This window comes from Epinephelus fuscoguttatus, linkage group LG2 (genome assembly GCF_011397635.1).
Source record: "Epinephelus fuscoguttatus linkage group LG2, E.fuscoguttatus.final_Chr_v1".
Lineage (NCBI taxonomy): Eukaryota > Metazoa > Chordata > Actinopteri > Perciformes > Serranidae > Epinephelus > Epinephelus fuscoguttatus.
In genome coordinates, this window is record NC_064753.1 from 31,251,003 (window position 1) to 31,272,746 (window position 21,744).

Genomic DNA, 21,744 nt, shown 5'->3' on the forward strand with positions numbered 1-21,744 from the left:
GTCATACTGAATTTCGCTACCCGTACCCCATTTCTGTGAGCAACGGAGCAAGACGTATTCGTTTCCAAAAGCAAACTGACCCGTCTTGTTCACTTCGCATCTGTGACTAACGTGCTCATAATCAGTCTGTGCCCAGCACCTTGAATGTTCTCTCACCTTAACCATGTATAGCTGTCTGTATTCCATAACATCAGAGGAGTGATGTAATACAGCGCACAGTGAAGAATGCACAGTGACAGAACAACCATTGAACAAGCTCACGGTTCAAGAGGTTCAACTCTTCAGGTCAAGACTACACAGCCTACATCCATCTGAAGGATGTGAGACACTACAGTGAGATCAGCAACACATACACATTTTGGACAGATGAGAGCAATCATCTGAAGGAGGAGTGAAGGAGGCCATCTGGGTCAAACTGAAACAACCACCCATGAACACAATGGTGGACTGAACCACCACTTATCAGCTACCACACGACCAATCCAAACCTTCTTTCTCTCGTGTGACCTAATAACTCAAATATGACCTCAGTAGCCCACAGATGTTATCAGTGTATGGACAGTCTGACTCACAGGATGCGGGCTGTGCCTACACGCCTGCCATCAGCCACCTGTTTCAGATGGAATTCTCCTATGCTTCCGCTATCTGCATGTTACCGTTTTCAAAATCCCTGTTGCTATATGAAAGTAGTCTAACAAAGCCAAACATACCTCCACAAGAGTCTTAGCACTGTGTGTGAAACAACAAGAACCTCCGAGCACTGCCCATGTAGTTCTATGCGTCCTTTACATTGGCATAGATACATCCACCAAATGGCACGAGAGTCAAAAGTTTCACAACAAACAACAAACAAGGCAACGCTGGACATGGTTATAGTAAATTACCTTTAAACAAAAGAAGCCTGACAAATGGAGGTGGTCTGAGGCCATTATAGACATCATGACATATGGACTGAGAAATCTTTTCATTACATTACCAATTTGTTCCGTTCCACCATTTTACCATTTTTAAAATGGTAGGGAACTGCACTCTCAGAATGGCAGAGCGTTCTCTAAGCAGTCCGTCTTTAGAGATGGAGCAGTACAGCGCCGAGCGGAGTGAATATGGGATTAACTTAATCGATTGTTAGTTCATATAGAAATATAATGCCCAGTTTCTACGATCAACAGGGGTCTCATTTTAGTGTAGAGCGTCAGACTGAATGTACGAACGCACCATGTCAGGTCACTCACTGTCTGGGATGGCGAGTGTTGCTTGAAAAAGTAAAGACCGACCAACGGGACCAGACTGGCCAACCTGTATGCTCTCACTCAGTGGATGGATGATTTGACAGGATTGCTGAAGGTGTTGACGACCGGCTTTGTAATTGATAACTACGCCAATCGTACAAAGGAGGACGACACTCTTTCTTCCAGTTTGTTTTGCGATCCAAGCTAAGGTTAGCTAATGCGCTAAAAAGTTAGCATCAAGGAGAAATCCAATATTCCTCTTAATATCTCCCCAATTTCTGATTAGGTGGACATGATAACCCACATAACGTTATTCATCCCTACAACAGTAAATACTTTTCCCCTAACCTGATATGATGGGAGCATTTTTGATGATCGCCTCCGTCCAGTCCTTTCATCTTATATAGTGGCAGCTACTATGTGTTCAAATACAAGTTGAGAGTTGATTAATTTTAAGACTCCTGTGTAGCTCACAGCCCTGTGGTGTTGAGTCATGTTTTGCCTCCAGCTAACAAACTGACATCATTGTGACGTCGGCCCTAAAGGGTCTATATATACTGCTCAGTTATTTATTGCACCACACTCAGACTGCAGAGTGCTGTCTGGGCACAGACGGAGCAGCAGAATGCCAGACGCAGTGACAGTGAAACCTCACTGTTCATTGCGCTGGGTCCCAAAGTTTGGTTTCAATTTCTTCTGCAGCAGCTGCTCCTCTCATCTATCATTCTGATCTGATCAGCTCTGACCTGATCAACTGATGCAGAGCTAATGCCAGACACAGATTCTGTATATGTATCTAACATTGAGCATAAATGAGCCCCTAATGATCAATGTGGCGTTTTCTTTTTTCTTTTGCAGGGGTTTACTCATTTTCATGCCAGGGCTCACCTCCCACCTAAAAAAGTTCCCGACACTATTTTGCAAGGGCACTATTGCTGCATTCATGGTGTACAGAGATGCAAAAAACCCAGAGCATTTCTTCCCTTAGTGCAGAGTTATGATGGGTTCTGTCAGACCTTTCTCCAGTGCTGGCACAGCGCAAGATAGGTCCAGCTATGTGAGACTAGTGTGTGGATAACACAAAAGAGGATGAGATTCCTGAGAGCTCCACCAATCAGAAAAATAAAAAAAACCTCTTGAATGAAAACATGAAACTGATTTAGCACTTGCAGATATGCTATCTTTGGTGGACTGAGAATCATCAGACATAGTAGGCCAGTTGTGTTATTAATGCAAAAGGAGTCATTAAATTAAACAAACAAACAAAAAAGAGATGAATAGACGTAACAAGATGAAGGACAGAAAATATAGCTTATTGAAAAATACATCCAGGCTGCAGCAGGACTGAGCGGCAGGTCCATCAGAGGCTCCGTGCAGAGCAGATGGAGTGTGGAGATGGTGTTGATATGGCTGATGTGTCACTAAAATACCGAGGTAAATGCGGCCAACTGGCTCTCATGATCTCTCAGTTCACTGAACGCCAAGTTCAAGTTAAATCTGACGGAGCACAAAACGATTACACGACAACACCGTGATCTCTGTTTAAAAATAACAAAATACTGCATTTTTTGTAGTTGTTGCTCTCTTGCTGCTGCACTCAGTCTTGTTTTCTGTAAAATAAAGGGTGATTTATGTTTCTCTCCACCACCACAACCTTCCTCTGTGATACTCCTGAACAATTTTCCATGCAAAACATTTCATATCTCCTCCTGTATACAATGCATGTTCAGTTAAGAGACAGGCATTGCCAACTAACCAAGATATGCAGTAGGGAAATCTGCACGTACAGGCTTGTGCACCTGTTTTATAAGTAACATGCAGGATGCAAAATGCATTAGAATTTATGCACAAAAAGGTGAATGAATGCAGACATTAGAGGCTAGGGCCCAAACTCTGACTAACAAAGGGACTGCAAAAACTTGCTGCAAATTAAAGTTGGGGAAACATTAGCTTTATGTCAATACGTCCAACTCATAACCCCCACACAGACAAAAGAACAATTAGACACTTATATAGACCTAAAGAGAAACTGCAATAAATAGAGAAGTGAGTGATGTGGCATTTCTCTCCTCCTGCACTAAACAGCCCAAGGTGTGACTCACACTGCAATCAATACAATGCCTGCACAGCAAGGACCAGCCCCGGTCTGGCCTCACCAAGCCATATGCTCTCTCTCTAATTCATCTTTCAAAGGTCCTACAGACAGATCCAGGGAGGAATGAAGAGATTAAGATGTGTACATAAAGGGAAAATCAGGTAGTTAAGAGGGAACCACAACATCGAATGTATTAAATAGGAATTAACATTCTCCCTGTATACTTCCTTTTGGTTGAGCCACATCGTAATGTGCTATGTTTGATGCTTGAAGCATGCATCAACAAAGGCAATAGCACAACTACATCCCACAACAAGCTATTTGGACAACAACAACAAGAGTGTTTGATGCTTTGGTGTTACTGGCCCAACAAAACGCAGGAGTTTGTTCACAACAACAGAATAAATGAAACAGCGAGCATTGACACAACTTTGTTTGAGGTGGCACAACACATGGGACGATGTATTTGCTTGAGTTCAATTTTTTCAATTTAAGCCAGACTGAAAAACTGTTTGACTGTTGAGAATGAAGTGGCATCACCACAAATCAGAAGTGCATCAAATCAAAGTGTTTTGTCATACCAGGAAGTTGCTAAGTGTACTCCATTTACACGTCCTTACCAAGTGGATGGTGCTAGATTAGGCCTGCAGACACAGTTACTACTTGCAGGACTAGCTGCTGTAGGTGGTGAACAGATTCATAACATGCTATCTAACTGGGAATGTGCTAGCGCCATACAGGCGCAATCGCCCACTAAGCTGGTCAGTGGTTAGGTAGTCTCTATATACAGACTCTACATTCAGTGAATGTAGAGTCTGTAGGCAAACCCCGGAGATCTCGCCTTCGGAAGAAGAGCGGAAGAGCCCTGGTTTCCGGTTGTAGGCTGTCTGTAGTCCGCGTAATATTGACCAATCAAGTTTGAGCCGGCTGCAGTTGTTGCCAGGTTAAACGCTCCGTGCGGTGAACTAGTGAGGTGGAACATAATTGGCGTCAATGCAAACTCTGAATCCATCGCAATGTTTCAGCATATTTACTTACATATAAACGGAAGTCAAAAACGGAAATTCGCCTTCTCCGCCCAAATCAAACCGGAATGCCAAAAAAATCAGGGATCTGCCCCCAGAGGCTGTATCGCCGTCTGCCAGAAGTCAGACGCTGAATACAGCCGATGGGTTCCGAGAATGGTGGTTAGGTAGCAAGCTAGTAGCTTGTACCACAGGTTCCCGTCTCATGACTGGCACCATTACACCTCTTTTGTAAAGAGCTTTATGTAAAACTGGATGTTGCACCAGAGCTAATATGATAGCTTACTCCACTTTGAGCTTTCTGGCTTTTTGTTCCTTTGATGCAAATTCCATCCATCCATCCATCCATCCATCCATCCATGGACCCCAGACGTCCCTCTCCCCAGCAACATTTTCCAGCTCCTCCTGGGGGACCCAAATGTGTTCCCAGGCCAGATGAGATATGTAATCCCTCCAGCGTGTTTTGGGTCTGCCCTGGGGCCTCCTATCAGTGGGACATGTCCGGAACACCTCCCATGGGAGGTGCCCAGGAGGCATCCGATCAGATGTTCGAACCACATCAACTGACCGCTTTCGATGCAAAGGTGCAGCGGCTCCGAGCTCTCCTCCAGATGTCCAAGCTCCTATCTCTAAAGCTGAGCCCAGCCACCCCACGGACGAAACTCATTTTGGCCGCTTGTAGACGTGATCTCATTCTTTCAATCACTACCCAGAGCTCATGACCACGGATGAGGGTTGGGAAACCAAATTGCCGATCCACCTTTCGCTTCATTCTACCCTCACTTGTGAACAAGACTCTGAGATATGTATGAAAACTCACACAAATCAGATTTGAATATGCGCACCTAACCGACTGATTAAACTTTACAAACCAAGGGGACAAGAAAACAGTACAAAAGTACAAATTAATTATCAATGCACATTAGCTAATAAAAGATATATTGATGTATTGTGCATTCAAATCCAAGTGGGAGACTTTATATTCAAAATGTAAAAACACTTGGTAAATAGGGTGCTTCTGTTGCTCCTTTGTGGAATTTTGCAAATGGTTGAATTCCTCTAAATGCATTTTAAATTAGAAGTGAAAGCTGACGTGCTAATGTTGAATTAATTCAAGTGTTTTACTGTTCTTGCTTTGGGTTGAAATTAACGTTAAACAGCTTGTTGGCATCTCTGCGTCCATGTCCTTCCTACCAGGTACTCAAACACACACACACTTAAATACAGGGTGATTTTGCCATTTATTGGATGGTTGTGCTGAATGCGTTTGGTGCTTTGATGTAGTTAAATTTAGCTCACTTGACTCCTGCTGTCAGCGTTCAGCAAAGTAAACAAACTTTCACTTTAGTTAAATGTTGGATACATTTTCTGATACTTTCACAGCTGCATGACATAGTTATGTCTCCATGGCTGCCTGGGCCAACCATGGAGACATAACATGGAGTTCTGAGTTACATTTTTCAGTCAATTGCATGATTTTTCATCAGCACATTAAAGGAAAGCGCCCCTCCAACCCAGGCGCAAGACACATAAAACTCTTGCGAAAAGGTTCTTGACTAAAACTTGATTGTAAAGCAAAGCTATGTTTCTGTTTAAAGAATCCCGATCAATCATGAAACACGCCGCAATAACACAATGGGACCACTACGCACAGCTGTGGCTATTTGTAGAAACGTTATTATCACATCTATTTGTAAAGCATCCGACATGTATTTCACTCATTATTGCTGAATGTCAGAGAACATGTCAATGATTTATAGAGCTCATATACATACAGACTTAACAAAGTGCCTCATGGTAAATGATAACATGAACATTGGCGCTGAGCACAAATCGTGTCCAATATCAACAGACCTCTCTGGGACACCGGGCTGGTATTTACAACATACTGGATAAACAGTTGATAACAAATGTGCTCAATATAGATAAATCCCAACTAGAGACAGAACGTGACTATAGGAGTCTTTGAAAGTCTACAGATACAAAAAGGTTTGAATTTAATAAAGGAAGGGTTCTGTAGAAAAATAGTTTACAACACATCAGGGATAAATCAGCCTGAACTTCCTGAAATCTGAGTCTGGTCTCCTTCAGCTGTCCTAAATCTACGTGTTGTGCAGAAAAGAAAAGCAGTGACTAAAACTCTGTGTATGAACAAAGATAGGATTCAGCTTTTGTATTATTTCCATCACATATGGATATAAAGTTGTGCATACATATGGCTCTGCTTGCTTTACTACTTCTTAGACCTGTCTACGAATAGATTGGCAAAGAGGGATTGTGTTATGTTGGTGTTGTGTCGGTGTAACCTGACATCGGCAGACCAAATCGCAAATGCGAGTTAGTCTGGAAGGTCTCAGTTCATCTTTGGTTTCCAAGGGGCGTTATCAATAACTGTTGACCAAAATGCCACTGGGCATAACTGGATAGACCTACATCCAATAACAGCAACGAAAACAAGTGACGTAGTGCTGGATCACGGAGTGATGGATTAATGTAAACAGAATAAAGGGTGCAAACATGTCATTTTGCCATCAAAATTTGACTTCAGAAAGTTCCACATTAGATCCAGCCATCTTGGTTGTTTTTGAAAATGCCTCATTTGCACTCCTCTATAAGGGGCCGTACACGTGCCACATCTCTAACCGCCTGGAAAATCCAAGGTCGGCGGTGGGTGCTTCTCTTGTGCCTACTCTGTGCCAGCTTTCAAGAGGACATAGGCAGGTTGCATCTGAGGTTGCAAAACAACCATAACCAGCACCATATCATAGCCTATTTACCAGAAATCCAGAGTTCAGAGCTAATTTTCTTCCAGGCGCTGTTTTTAAGTGTGTATTAGGTCTAAAATATTGTCCCTGGGACGGATGTAAAGCTCTGGGTGGCCCTGCACTACAATGATCTGCCTCTTCTCTATATTTGTCACAGCTTGATATCTGCGGAAGAAGGCAAAGATATCTGCTGGCTGTGATTTGTTGTTCCTCATCTCATGACATGCAGTGCACGGAGCTGTGTTCCACAAGTTGAACTCTGTTCATAGTGGGACGGCTGCGTCCTTGCAAGTTGCAATTGAGCATGCCTGACGCTAGTCTACACTGAAATCAATGGATTTAAAGGTGCAATTTGTTTTTGTCATTTGTTTTTTGGCCCCTAAGAGACAAACTGCACAAGCTCAAAATGACGTGTAAAACGCCAGGGCTCTGCAAGCTGTTAGTCACACCCCATATCAGAACGTCTGAATGGGAGGGCGACCAAATGCATCTGTTTAAGCAAAAAAAACATAAGCACGCAGATTTGTCTGGTTCCATAGCTAGCTTCTGTGAAGCTCATATTAAACTAGACTTTACAAAGTGCTTCAAAGCACAATCAATGAAATTGGCTAACAACCTAAACAAAGATATGCTCCAGATATGTCTCATTTAAATTTGGCTCCAGATGTGTATACTACAGCTGTTGCAATAACAGCAGCACTGCATTACCACACTATTGACAAGCCAACCACAGGGGATGACAAGCAACCACCACTACTGCTATGTTCATTGTTTCTTTTTATAAGAGAGTGACGCACATTTACACTAGGCTAGGTGTCTATTCGGCACTGAAAAACATGACCGATTGAAAAATATTCAGCTTTGGGTAAAATGCTGCAACTGCTTCTCACAGCCGCTTTTTTCCCAGCTGGCCAATCACAGTGGAGGAGGGGTGGGACAAAAACAACAATGACCAACCGTCACATTGCGGAACAACAGGAGAAATGAGCACAAAACCCACACAGACCTGTGGGTCCGTGCTCTCCCCCTACAAGCCTTCCCTTCATCCAGCGCAAGTATTCTACCATGGATATTCTGTATCATAGCAACCCAACCTAACACCAGGTACTCCAGCTCCCCCCCCCCAGTCCAAAGACATGCTGGTTAATTGGTGACTAAATTGGCTGTAGGTGTGAATGTGAGTATGAATGGTTGCTATCTCTATGTGTCAGCCCTGTGATAGTCTGGTGACCTGTCCAGGGTTTACCCTGCCTCTCGCCCAATGTCAGCTGGGATAGGCTCCAGCCCCCCCGCGACCCGTAACAGGAGACGCGGTTACAGAAAATGAATACATGAATGAACGAATCCTAATGAAAGCTTATTTATAAAGCACTAACAAAACAAAAAAGAAACAAAATGGCGGTAATACCACATATCGTGCTGTTGAGCCACCCTTAATCGCCACAGGCAGCCACCTGTGGGCAAACAAATCAGTCTCCAGCGTGCCGCTGTCCAGCAACCTCGAATCTGTAGGAGAGGGGGGGCGGACACGACTCGCGGCAGTATTTTGAATTGGAGTTCAGTAACCGTTTTGGCCACATTCTTACATACAGCGCCTTTAAAGCCCAACTCATTCACAAACTCATGCTTCTGGATGCAATATTTTTATATTCCTCTCCAATTTAATTCAAACAATGAATCAAATACCAAAGCAACCAGTGGGTGCTGATGCAAACAAATATGCTAATTATCCACCACATTATTTGTAATTTTCATCTAGAAAATTCACCATTTTGAATAAATTTTTACTGCTGCGCAATGTGTAGGAGAACAACCTACACTACTAAAAAAACTAAGTGAGAAGAAAAAGACAGCATGACCAAAAGACCTTTTTTATATGATGCCTCAATGCCACCAAGTCCCGAAAGTGGTTCCCTCCCACCTTCGTTATTTCTCCTGTGATCTTTAAGTTTATCCTGTCAGCGTGAGTGTCACAGTTGTTCATAGAGCCCCCCTGGAACTTTCTGAAATCAAAACCTCTTGGATTGTTCCAAATAAACATTGATGGTGACTCGCTTTGCTCTTCAAAAAAGATCAAACAGCTGCTCTTACTCACACCTGTTCTCCCAGGGTGACACTGACGCACATACTGCTCTGTGCAATAACTACTGAAACGACATCTCACTCGTTCAGCAGCTCAAATGTGGAAGCATACGACAGACAAAAAAAAAAAAAAAAAAAGAAAACAATCAGTGAGGACAAACAATGTAATCTCGGCTTTATGCACAAATGTGTCAGGTGTGTGTGCATATTTGTGAGCAGGGAAACGGGGGAAAAGGGGGGAAAATAAAGCAGCATGGAAGGAGAGAGGGAGAGAGAAGGGTTAGTGTGTGTGAAATACTGTTTGTTTTAGCCACATTCTGTTGCAGCCACCTTCAGCTCTGTCTTTGTCTCAGCTCTCTCAAAGGAAGGTGCAGAAGAAAAGCACCCAAAACAGAGACAGGAGAGAGGATGATGACTGAGGTCACAGTCCACGTAATTTTCTGAGACAAATACGTCCCACTGGGAGACAGCCTTAATAACTCCACTCGTGTTTTATTTCCCTCGCAGCCTCCAGAATGCTGCGGGGAATTAATCAGGATAGTGTCTAGCTACCTGCCACCACGCTGGCCAGCTGCTGTGTCCGGGTGATGGGGTTGACACGGCGTGCCTCCACAATGGCTGAAGCTATTTTCCTGGCATGTCTTTCTTCCCCATATGCAGTGAGGATGGATGCAAGAGCCTGTTGATCTAAGGTATTCACAACGTCAGCAGCGCAGGGCATGTCGGGGTACCTACGCACAAAGAGAAGCCCAATTAAGCTGCTTGACGTCACGTCCTTGCTGACAGTGGCGAATCCTGACAACTCTGAGCTACAGCTGAAAAGCTTTACGGCTGACAGTTATGAATAGAATGATTGTGAGGGGATGAAAAGAGAAATGCAGCTTGTGCAATAGCTTATAATGGGGTTATCTTAGCTGGTAGCTTTGCACATTATACTGACCTTGTAAAGTGATTCATATATATTTATGAATTCAGTCAAGAAGCTATAAATTGCAATGCATATATGCCTATACATACCTATCTATCCATCCATCATCTATCTATCCATCCAGCCATCTTATATATTGCTCATATATTGCTCATATAAACATGCATCGCATACACGTGCATATACATAAACACGTGCATGCACAGAGAGATTTAGGATGATGCTGTCATGATTCAAATATAATGAAAATTAGCCACATGCTTTTTGTTCTCTTTTTATTGCTGCAAAAATAATATTCACATTAAATTGTGGAAGCACTTTTGCATTTTTGCACACTTATTACCAAGATTAAAATGCAACTTAAAGGTAAAGCTCGACTGATACAGGATTTTTGAGGCAAACACCTACAGCGATAATTCAGTTTAAAGGTCCAGTGTGTAGGATTTAGGGGCATGTATTGGCAGAAATTAAGTGTTTAATATTCATAACTGCTTTTTTCCCGGTAAATAATACCTTAAAAATAAAAATTGTTGTGTTTTTGTGACCTTGGAATGAGCCGTTTATATCTACATACTGTGACGGCCCTTTACTACAGTTTCCCGTGTCCTGGTAGTGCTGTTTTCTGATTGTGTTTTGCAGGTACTAAATGAAGGTGTCGTTAGCTGGACGAGCTCCACCTGAGCCCAGTGTGCGCCGCCCTTAACGACCTCCATTCTTTTGCAGTCCCTCTCTCTTCCCTCACAGGCACAGCTGCTGTTCTTTTGGTTACTACAGACGTTTCCACACACCCATACATGCCTACATTTCACATGAATTCTGTTCTTTATGTTACTTTATATAAATCAAAAATGTTTTAACTCTTTTGTAAACATGCCTTTGAGCCGGGTTGTAACAACTGGGTCCTCTTCTACAGAGTCCACCATGTTGTTTCTACAGTAGCCCAAAATGGACAAACCAAACACTGTGTCTAGATAGGGCCATTTGCATTTTACTGTTAGCTATTGTAGTTCTCCTTAATGTTTGGCACAGAGGAGTTTGTTCTTTCAGTTCTGCAGCCATACTGCAAAATGCCACTAAATCCTACACGCTAGACCTTTAAAAAAAAATCTGTTACTAATATATCAGCCGAAATGTATTCATCTAAATACACACAGAACAAAAACTTTTTGATGAGGATCCATTAAACAAAATCAAAGCAGGACATTTTACAGTTGAAAAATAAACTTGCCAGTGCACTCTGGTGGACAAAGTTTTAACTTTATATATCTACACCTTTTCTTTTTATATATGGACCAGTATATACACCAATATGGATGGATGGATGGATGGATGGATATAAACTTACATATACATACATACAAATTTGCAGCATTTGTAGCATTGTATTATCATTTTTGTGGTCATGCATCCTCTGTCATTAATTCAATTTCTCATTAGCATTTTAAAGGAACACTTCAGCTGTGTTTCTCTGAATTTGTGAGGAAAACTTGGTTTTTCTCGCATGTCTGCACAGTGAATGAAGAATCCAAAAAACGAGCTGGTAGGCGGGATTTCAATGTAGTGCAGAGCAGAGTTCAAACACACATGCTTCTTCTTATGTGCTACTGGTACGTGCATGGGACTGTTTATGCAGAACTCTTTTAAATAAGATAGGACGTTTTAGTGAGCATACCTGTGTTATAGAAGAACTTACCATATGACTGGATATATGAAACTTGGATAATACTGCACGAGTTTGTAATTGCATGAGTATATACTGATTTTGATATGGTCTTGCTATTGTTAAATGCCGCTCCCCATGACTTCAGTTCCTGAAGAATTTTCTCTGTTTTTAGATTCTTTGTTCACCGTAGAGGAATGCGAGAAAAAGTGTTTTCTTCATGAATTCAAGGTAACCCGGGGTGTTGGAGGTGAAGTGCTCCAAAATCACCCATATTCAGGATTTCCTTCTGTTATCCCATTGGGTAAGGTATGATTGAGAAAAGAATGTGGTCAAGGCCGAATGTCAGGAGGAGGTGGGTAACCATTTGTGGTCTTTGATGTCAAACTCACAAATTTTGTATACCTAACCATGAACCTGATGTCCTCCTTTCTGCTTTTCCAGCAATACAACATCATTTTTTTCTTTGCTACTGTAACGTGAGGGTTTGATTTTGTGGTGACTGGAAACAGCAGGATGGTGATGGATAACTCTCTCAAGCAACATTTTACAAAAGCTTCACAAGAACAACACTTCCTTGTTCCTGACTCACATGTCACTGAGCGAACCAATCAGAGGCTACGAGGGCTTAAGCTGGCTAAATCAAATGAAAAAACACAGACGTAGATTCTGCAGATTATTCTAACTGTTTTAATGTCACTGATGAGAGTATTCAAACGTAAATAATTCACTGTGTAGACATACAGTACAGGCCAAAAGTTTGGACACACCTTCTCATTCAATGCGTTTTCTTTATTTTCATGACTATTTACATTGTAGATTCTCACTGAAGGCATCAAAACTATGAATGAACACATGTGGAGTTATGTACTTAACAAAAAAAGGTGAAATAACTGAAAACATGTTTTATATTCTAGTTTCTTCAAAATAGCCACCCTTTGCTCTGATTACTGCTTTGCACACTCTTGGCATTCTCTCCATGAGCTTCAAGAGGTAGTCACCTGAGATGGTTTTCCAACAGTCTTGAAGGAGTTCCCAGAGGTGTTTAGCACTTGTTGGCCCCTTTGCCTTCACTCTGCGGTCCAGCTCACCCCAAACCATCTCGATTGGGTTCAGGTCCAGTGACTGTGGAGGCCAGGTCATCTGCCGCAGCACTCCATCACTCTCCTTCTTGGTCAAATAGCCCTTACACAGCCTGGAGGTGTGTTTGGGGTCATTGTCCTGTTGAAAAATAAATGATCGTCCAACTAAACGCAAACCGGATGGGATGGCATGTCGCTGCAGGATGCTGTGGTAGCCATGCTGGTTCAGTGTGCCTTCAATTTTGAATAAATCCCCAACAGTGTCACCAGCAAAACACCCCCACACCATCACACCTCCTCCTCCATGCTTCACAGTGGGAACCAGGCATGTGGAATCCATCCGTTCACCTTTTCTGCGTCTCACAAAGACAAACCAAAGATCTCAAATTTGGACTCATCAGACCAAAGCACAGATTTCCACTGGTCTAATGTCCATTCCTTGTGTTTCTTGGCCCAAACAAATCTCTTCTGCTTGTTGCCTCTCCTTAGCAGTGGTTTCCTAGCAGCTATTTGACCATGAAGGCCTGATTCGCGCAGTCTCCTCTTAACAGTTGTTCTAGAGATGGGTCTGCTGCTAGAACTCTGTGTGGCATTCATCTGGTCTCTGATCTGAGCTGCTGTTAACTTGCGATTTCTGAGGCTGGTGACTTATCGGAGGCGGATGAACTTATCCTCAGAAGCAGAGGTGACTCTTGGTCTTCCTTTCCTGGGTCGGTCCTCATGTGTGCCAGTTTCGTTGTAGCGCTTGATGGTTTTTGCGACTCCACTTGGGGACACATTTAAAGTTTTGTAATTTTCCGGACTGACTGACCTTCATTTCTTAAAGTAATGATGGCCACTCGTTTTTCTTTAGTTAGCTGATTGGTTCTTGCCATAATATGAATTTTAACAGTTGTCCAATAGGGCTGTTGGCTGTGTATTAACCTGACTTCTGCACAACACAACTGATGGTCCCAACCCCATTGATAAAGCAAGAAATTCCACTAATTAACCCTGATAAGGCACACCTGTGAAGTGGAAACCATTTCAGGTGACTACCTCTTGAAGCTCATGGAGAGAATGCCAAGAGTGTGCAAAGCAGTAATCAGAGCAAAGGGTGGCTATTTTGAAGAAACTAGAATATAAAACATGTTTTCAGTTATTTCACCTTTTTTTGTTAAGTACATAACTCCACATGTGTTCATTCATAGTTTTGATGCCTTCAGTGAGAATCTACAATGTAAATAGTCATGAAAATAAAGAAAACGCATTGAATGAGAAGGTGTGTCCAAACTTTTGGCCTGTACTGTAGATATGTAAATAGTTCACAGCATAGCTCACCAATAACTCAAATATATAAACTTCACCTCTGAACATTACAGCACTAAGGTTAACATTAAAAAAACAAAAATATTCGGGTGTTTTTTTTTGTTTTGTTTTGCTTTGCTTTTTACTTATTTAACAAATCAGTCATAGAATTTTTCACTTATTGAATTTTTATAAACAAATTTAGGGGACAAAAAATTGCTGCACTTCAACGCCACTGCTTCAGTGAGTTCTGAAGCAATTTCAAGGCACCAGTAATTCTAAATATCCAGCACTTCCCAACATTATTTATAGGGAAAATTTTGCTTTTTTAATGTCCAGTTTTGTTAACACAGCACAATTAATGAAACAGCAACCCACCAGTCAGTCACACCTACTGCATGTTGCAAATTTCTTACCTCTCTCCATCCATTCTCATATCCAAAGGCCCATCCTTGCTGAGGGCGAAGCCTCTCTCCGCCTGATCCATCTGCATGGAGGAGCAGCCAGCATCCAACAGGACAGCATCAATGCTGCCTGGCTTAATGTTCATGTTGGATAGCAGGGCGTCGAGCTCACTGAATCGGCCAAGCAATGGTTTCACGCGGCCACTGGAGAAAGAATTAGGCAAAGGAATAACGCAATTTGATATTTGTGTGTCAATTCATATGGCTGCTGTCAAAACACTGTTGTTACATGATGGATTTGGAAAATCAATGCTGAATTATTTCAGTGATGTTGAGTATTTTAAAGGTTCAGTGAATTCAGCCCACTGGCAACATTTGGGAGGTTGTATTAAACTAATGATAACATGAGAAGACGGGGAAAATACTACACTTCGTTGTGATGTCTGTGTGACTACGAGCTAGATGTTTTTAGTTCAGCAGTTTATCAGTTGAATAAAACACAATTTAATACAATAAAATATCAAAACAGTTTCAAAGGCATGTCAGTGATTACAAGTTTGACTCTGGAGTAGAAAACGCCTTTATAAATGTTTAAATTGTGGAGAAAGTATTTCTAGTATTCAGTTCCATATCTTACAAAAAAAAAAACCAAGATCTTAAGCCCAAACATGAGCTGAGTTCCTGAGTGATTTCTCTGGTAACAAGCTCAAATCTTACAGAATTAGTCCTTGACCAAATAATGCAGTGCGGGAGGAAGAAGGGAGTTATGTAGCTGATAATAAAAAGTGGCTATCTTTCAGTGATCATACAGGAAGATGGTTCCACAACTGACTCAGTGAGTTCTGTAATAAGAAGAGAACACGTTGGCAACTTCATGACTGCAAGATAATAAAGAGGATTACGATGCTTTTTCATATTTTCTGTCCTACATTTAATATTGGAATGATTGGTGTTTATACTGAACATCTGCAAAGTTTCAAGTAATGAGGTAAACCAACACATTCTCACTCCGATCTCGTCACATATCGACGTTTGGCCATGGAACGTTCACGTCCAGATACGACATGAGAGGTACCCTGGGTGCGTTGGTTGTTGACGTTCTGGGACACTGTGTCGAGTTCTGCCTGTTACATGCATCGTCTTCTTTCAAAATACACTTCCGTTTTCACAGGAAATTTACCTTTTACCTACAGTCTATTTCAAAATAAAAGCACTACGTCAGTACAACAGCCTGAATTGACGATTTTTTTTCCTTCCACCCACCCTACTCTACTTTTGCCGCCTTAACTTTCATTCTTGTCCCGCTGCGTTTGCTCTGACGCCGCCAAGCCCCACTAAACTATAACGGCGATCGGCAGTGTATTATGCTGATATTAAAGGACGGCTTTTTTCGGCAGCGTCTGATGCCGCAAGTCACTGCCAAAGCACCAGATTTCGACGACTTTGGAGTGAGACCAAGTTGGGTAAACCTATGAAAAAATTAGCAAAGACCTCACGTTTCAGACCGTTCTGAATACTCTGTTTACATTTACATTTCATGTTTTTAACTAAATGTGTACTGAAACTTTTTTGTACATTTCTGCTATTTACTAACAGTGGATGTCGGACATCATGTGAACCATGTTCTGTTTGACACTAAATAAAGTTAGAGGGGTAAAAAAAGAGAAAACCTCGCGGGTACTGGACGTCAACATGGCATAAGAAAGATGTTGGACAGATGTTGACGGTTGTTTGGAATAAATATCGAGTTGGCAAAATTTGTAATGTTGGGGTGTCGGCAGTGTAGTGGATAGTGCCGACGCCCCATATACAGAGGCATTGCCTCGCTGCAGCGGTCACGGGTTCGAGTCCAGCCTGCAACCCTTTGCTGCGTGTCAGTTACCACTCTCTCTCTCTGTCTCCCCATTTCACACACTGTCCTATCCATTAAAGGCAAAAGCCCACAAAAATAATCTTAAAAAAAAAAAAAAAAATTGTAATGTTCACTGACATTAGAATTTCAGACTGCGTGAACAATAACATTATGACATTTTGTACTCGTTGGGTTTTGGTCTCCAGACCTGATGCTGTATCAAGATCACGCTGGCACGAGATGACTGAAAGATGTTAGATTCTGGTTACTTAACAACACAACTTAAAACAGACAAAGTGTCAGCTGTCCATAGTATTCTACATCAAATTGATAATGGCTTCTCATAGAAAATGAATGGAAGCTGGCGGCTTCACCAAGCATGCCACATTCTGTGTTTCTACACCCGGTTATACACAGCTGCTACTGAATGGGAAAGCAAAGTCCCCTCTTCAATTAATGGGAAATATTGACACTTTTCCATGTTTCACAACATCATACACACATTGTGAAGAAGAAACACGTGCCCTCAACATCCAGAAAGTCAAGGTTATGTTAAGCCAGAGATGGGACCAAGTCACACATGTGCAAGTCTCAAGTAAGTCTCAAGTCTTAACCTTCAAGTCTCAAGTAAGTCCCAAGTCATTTTTTCTTGGGCAAGTCAAGTCACAGGTTATGTCAAGTCAAGTCAAGTCAAGTCCTGTAATAGGTCAAGTCCAAGTCAAGTCACCTTATTATTGTAATTTTACCTGCAGAATCTGATCTTAATAAAGTGAAAAGACAAGATATAAGTAACTGTCAGTAAACACTGACTTGACACACACACACATACACACACACACACACACACACACACACACACTCTAACCAAGGCAGCGGCCAAAATCACCCATTTAGCTCATTTAACCGTGTTGCTCGTTCATAAAACGTACAGCCGGTCTTGTGATGAACCGGTCGGAATGTTCGCTCACGTTTTCTGGGGTTAATGTTAGCAAATAAATTAAAAGACAAGTTCCACCAAACCACTCTCTTCTGCTTAGATGAGGGGATTTTACATCTCACATCGATAAAAACTTTCTGACTCTCTGACTTTAGTTTGATATCTAGTGTCAGAAAAAAATGTTGCACGTTTCTAATTTGTCTTTAGCCTAGCTAGCACGCATTAGCTCAGAGGGCTTACTTGGCTCATGAATGTGTAGTTGAATATTCATATTGAACAATCAAATCTGTTTTGACTGACACTTCTGAATCGGCTACAGCCCTAACATTCTCTTTCGCTCAGAATAACACGGCAAGTTCAGCTTATGTCAGGGTAGCAGTTGTTCGCTTTATCGTACAAAAGAAAATTTATAGCTATAACCTGAAAGCCACACTTGGGTAAAAGTACAGATTTCTTACCAGAAAATGACTCTGGTTAAGTTAAAATCACCTATTAGAATATGACTTGAGTAAAAGTCCTAAAGTATCTGATATGTACTGTACTTAAGTATCAAAGACTTGCCATGGTATGAACAGTGGTTACATGAGCCTCAAAACCAGCAACAACTTAGCTGTGAGCAAGAGTGACTGTCTGCTATTGACCAATCAACAGACTGCAGTGTTCACAGCTCCACGCAACTACAAGGCTGCAGTCAGAAGCCATGTAAAGCTATCAATTGCTATTAGCTTCCAATTCGTAATTGCTCTATTGTTCCTCTATAGTGTCATTTAATTGAGTTTAGTTTATGTGTAGAAAAGCAGCACCAAAGACTGACTTTAATCATTGCTTCAAGCACTGTAGCGATACCAATTAGAAGCATCTGTATCTTAAAAGATATTGATTAAAAAAAAGGTATCAATAGCCTTCACTTAGCAGACATTTTATTCAACTTGCCCCTTTTATGAACACAACAAGTCCACCCTTTTCAAGACTTACTAGGGGCATGCAAGGGAGAAAAACAAATTGGCAGGTCCTCTATTTCAAAACCCACTGAAGACAAAATGGCAAGGGAGCATCTCACCCACGCTGCCAGGGCCTTCCTTTGCTTTGCTGTTGTTATTCACTATCCTGCACAGTGATTGATTTGTTGAAAAATCTATAGCAAAGGCTTTGTTGTTCTCTCCCATCACCTGCGCAATCCCTTTCTGTTACTGCCTCCTCAGTAGCACTCTAGCCACCTTCTTCAATTTCTAAATTTTTTGGTTATTCAAAATATCAACTGTTTTTTTGGTGAGAGTTTACAAAGTTTTTGTCTCATTGGTTTTAGAACAAGTCAGCCATTTTTACTGTGGATGATGATTATGTTGCCTAAAGACTAGTCCCGAACTCTGTCTGTTAGCTTGTTAATGTTGAAAATGCTTCTCTAGACCAGTGGTTCCCAACTGGTGGGTCACGGTGACACACGTACAGCTTGTGTAACATATTTTCTCTGAAGTTTTGAGCCCACCTCCTGACAGAAGTTGGATCAACCAATCAGCTTGCTAAATGCACAGGTGCGCCCTACGCATTTTTAGGATTTGGAAGGTGCATGTATTGGCCCAGGGTGGCACGGTGGTGTGGTGGTTAGCACTCTCGCCTCACAGCAAGAGGGTTGCCGGTTCGATCCCGGGCGTGGGAGCCCTTCTGTGCGGAGTTTGCATGTTCTCCCCGTGTCAGCGTGGGTTCTCTCCGGGCACTCCGGCTTCCTCCCACAGTCCAAAGACATGCAGATTGGGGACTAGCTTAATTGATAACTCTAAATTGTCCATAGGTGTGAATGTGAGCGTGAATGGTTGTTTGTCTCTATGTGTCAGCCCTGCGATAGTCTGGCGACCTGTCCAGGGTGTACCCTGCCTCTCGCCCGATGTAGCTGGGATAGGCTCCAGCCCCCCCGCGACCCTCAAGAGGATGAAGCGGTTAGAAGATGAATGAATGAATGTATTGGCCCCCTTACAGCTTGCAATAAAATGTGTCTTGTATCCAGATTGTATCGAAACATGATTTACTGATTACATTTACACCTGGTATGAACATGTGCTGATGTCAGTGTTGTAAGACTGACTTACAGCTGAACAGTTTTAGCCACCATTTGCTGACACTGCTTCATAAATGTCTCAGTTGCAATATGACTTGCCAAGTTATGCTTGTATACTTTGATTGGACCAAATGCAGTTGCTTGGGCCTTGTCTTGATTCTGCCCCCCGATAACAGAAAACAAAAAGAAGTGTTTGTTATTTAACAATTACAATTAATTAATAATTAAAATTAATCAAAATAAAGATTACATAGGGTACACATTGTGACATTGCCTATATTTTCAGGCCCAATACTGGTGTAAAAAAAAATAGTTTTCTTTGTTTTGTGTGTCAGAGCCTGTCAGAAAGATTTACAAGGCAACAGCAATGTGCACAAGGAAGAAACAGGCCGACTTGACTGTACAGACATTGATGGACAGGAATAATACGTGGGAGATTCCTCAAAAGCAAAAGGAACAGATGAGAAAGAGACCACCGTGTGTCCTGTGGCTCCAGCTTCAGGTAAGGGAGAGCAGCTGCTGCCTCGCTGGTTTGGAAGAACTGTCTTGAGTGATTACGTATTTCTGTCCACGTAGTTGTTGTATGTGGACTGAAGCACAACTGCATTTAAATTCAAGCTCAAAGTGGTCACAATGCATTCCTTATCAACAGTGGAGGTGGTTTGACCAATCAAATCCCAATCCTAATCCTAATAATTATATGAGCTAGCAGCTAACAATTATCCACTTGAAGTGAACGAGTGGCTCTGGTGTAGGGCTGTACCATATACAAAGAAAAATCATATTGCAATTATTTTTGACGGATATTGTGATTGTGATATGAGTTGCAATTTTAGAGGGAATGTTAATTTTTGCATTTAATTTTCACTGAAAAAAAAAACATAAAAATGATGATGATGGGATTTCTTTGCTGGGGTCCTTATCAAACAAGCAGGTTCCCTTACATCTGGAGAATGATTTGTGCGCTGAGAGACATCTCTGTAGCACCACAAAGCTTTATTTGTGACGGTATATTATGACACATTTTGCTTTTCTCAATACTGCACTTGATCATATTGCAATTTTATTAGTACTCTGATTACTTGTGCAGCCCGACTGTGGTGTCTGAAGATGTCAGCAGAGGTAAAGCAGAGAGGGGAGGGCAGTGCCCACTGGTGAAGCCATGAGCTTTCCAATGAGTCTTACACAAGTTAGGGCTGTATTAACGATTGCTGAATTCCTGGTTTTATTAGGGCTGGGGAGTAGAAAGAATGTGAGTCGGACTATAGCTGGTCCATGAAGAGCACATTCTCTGTTTAACTGCAGACACATTTTTGTGGTGCTATCAGCGCCAGCCAGCATACTGACTGGCAAAGGAGGGTTAAGAGCAGTGAGTTAGGCAAGAGTGTAGCGTCAGACTGAGCCGGACCTCACAGCTTTATTGGTAGGCAGCTATGGGAGGAGCTTTTGTTGCTAATGAAGCTGTGTTTTTAACCCTGCCTAGTTAATGTACATGAATGGGGAACTGTGAAAATGAACAGACTGATGTAACCAACATTCTTATACAAAACAGACCTCTGCCTTTTTATTGTATTTGCATAAATCATTTTACACACAAATAACATTTTGAACCCTTGTAATAGCTAGCTATTATCCAATACTGAAAGCTCCATCATGCAAATCAAAGGCTTGCAATCATGAAGTGTTTTAAACAAATGACTTCTACTTTTTAATTATTGGAAATTAAAATTCTGTAGTCTGTGTGTCCGCCCACACGCAGGTGATGAACATACCTTCCACTAGACACTGCGACTTCTTCACCAACACGTTTTTGTAAGCCACTGAAGGATTTAAAAATATGCAAAACAGTTACATAACATTTCTAAATTATTAACTTCTTTATGTGGCTTAGACACAGAGTTGGAGATATAAATGCCTTATGTAAGGTCTTATATTATTAAAGAGGACAAGTTTCAGTGGTGTATGTGCTGAGGTCCAAGTGTGGGCTCATAATTGCTTAAGAGATCTGAGCTATTTATAGTTGTATCACCCCACAACATTGACATCATGCAAATTTTTTGTTATTCTGGCATCTCACTGGACCACCCTAACAGTGAATATGATTTTCCCAAAACTCACACAGAGACAGTCCAAAGCTTTGCAGATGGAATCACGGGACATGTGAAATGAAAGTGACAAAGATAAAGAGCCAGTGCTGGTGATACCAGTGGAAGTCAATGGTGAAAAGAACCACCACAAAAAAATGTTTATATATTCCCATTAGCACTGTAGCATTGTCTTCTAGTGACCAAACCAGGTACCACATAAAACTAGAAGCTACGAGTTTAAATGAAGACATTAAAATT

General features: G+C 41.7%; 1 protein-coding gene across 1 annotated transcript in view; it reads right to left on the reverse strand.

Moving 5' to 3' along the window:
* mettl15 (methyltransferase like 15) overlaps positions 1–21,744 on the reverse strand; it is a 75,580-nt gene that overhangs the window by 2,109 nt on the left and 51,727 nt on the right. Inside the window, exons 4-5 of the mRNA XM_049595790.1 lie at positions 14,570–14,761; positions 9,749–9,927 (exon numbers count right to left, since the gene is read on the reverse strand). Coding sequence (XP_049451747.1) covers positions 9,749–9,927; positions 14,570–14,761 — 371 coding nt within the window. The remainder of the gene's footprint in view (positions 1–9,748; positions 9,928–14,569; positions 14,762–21,744) is intronic.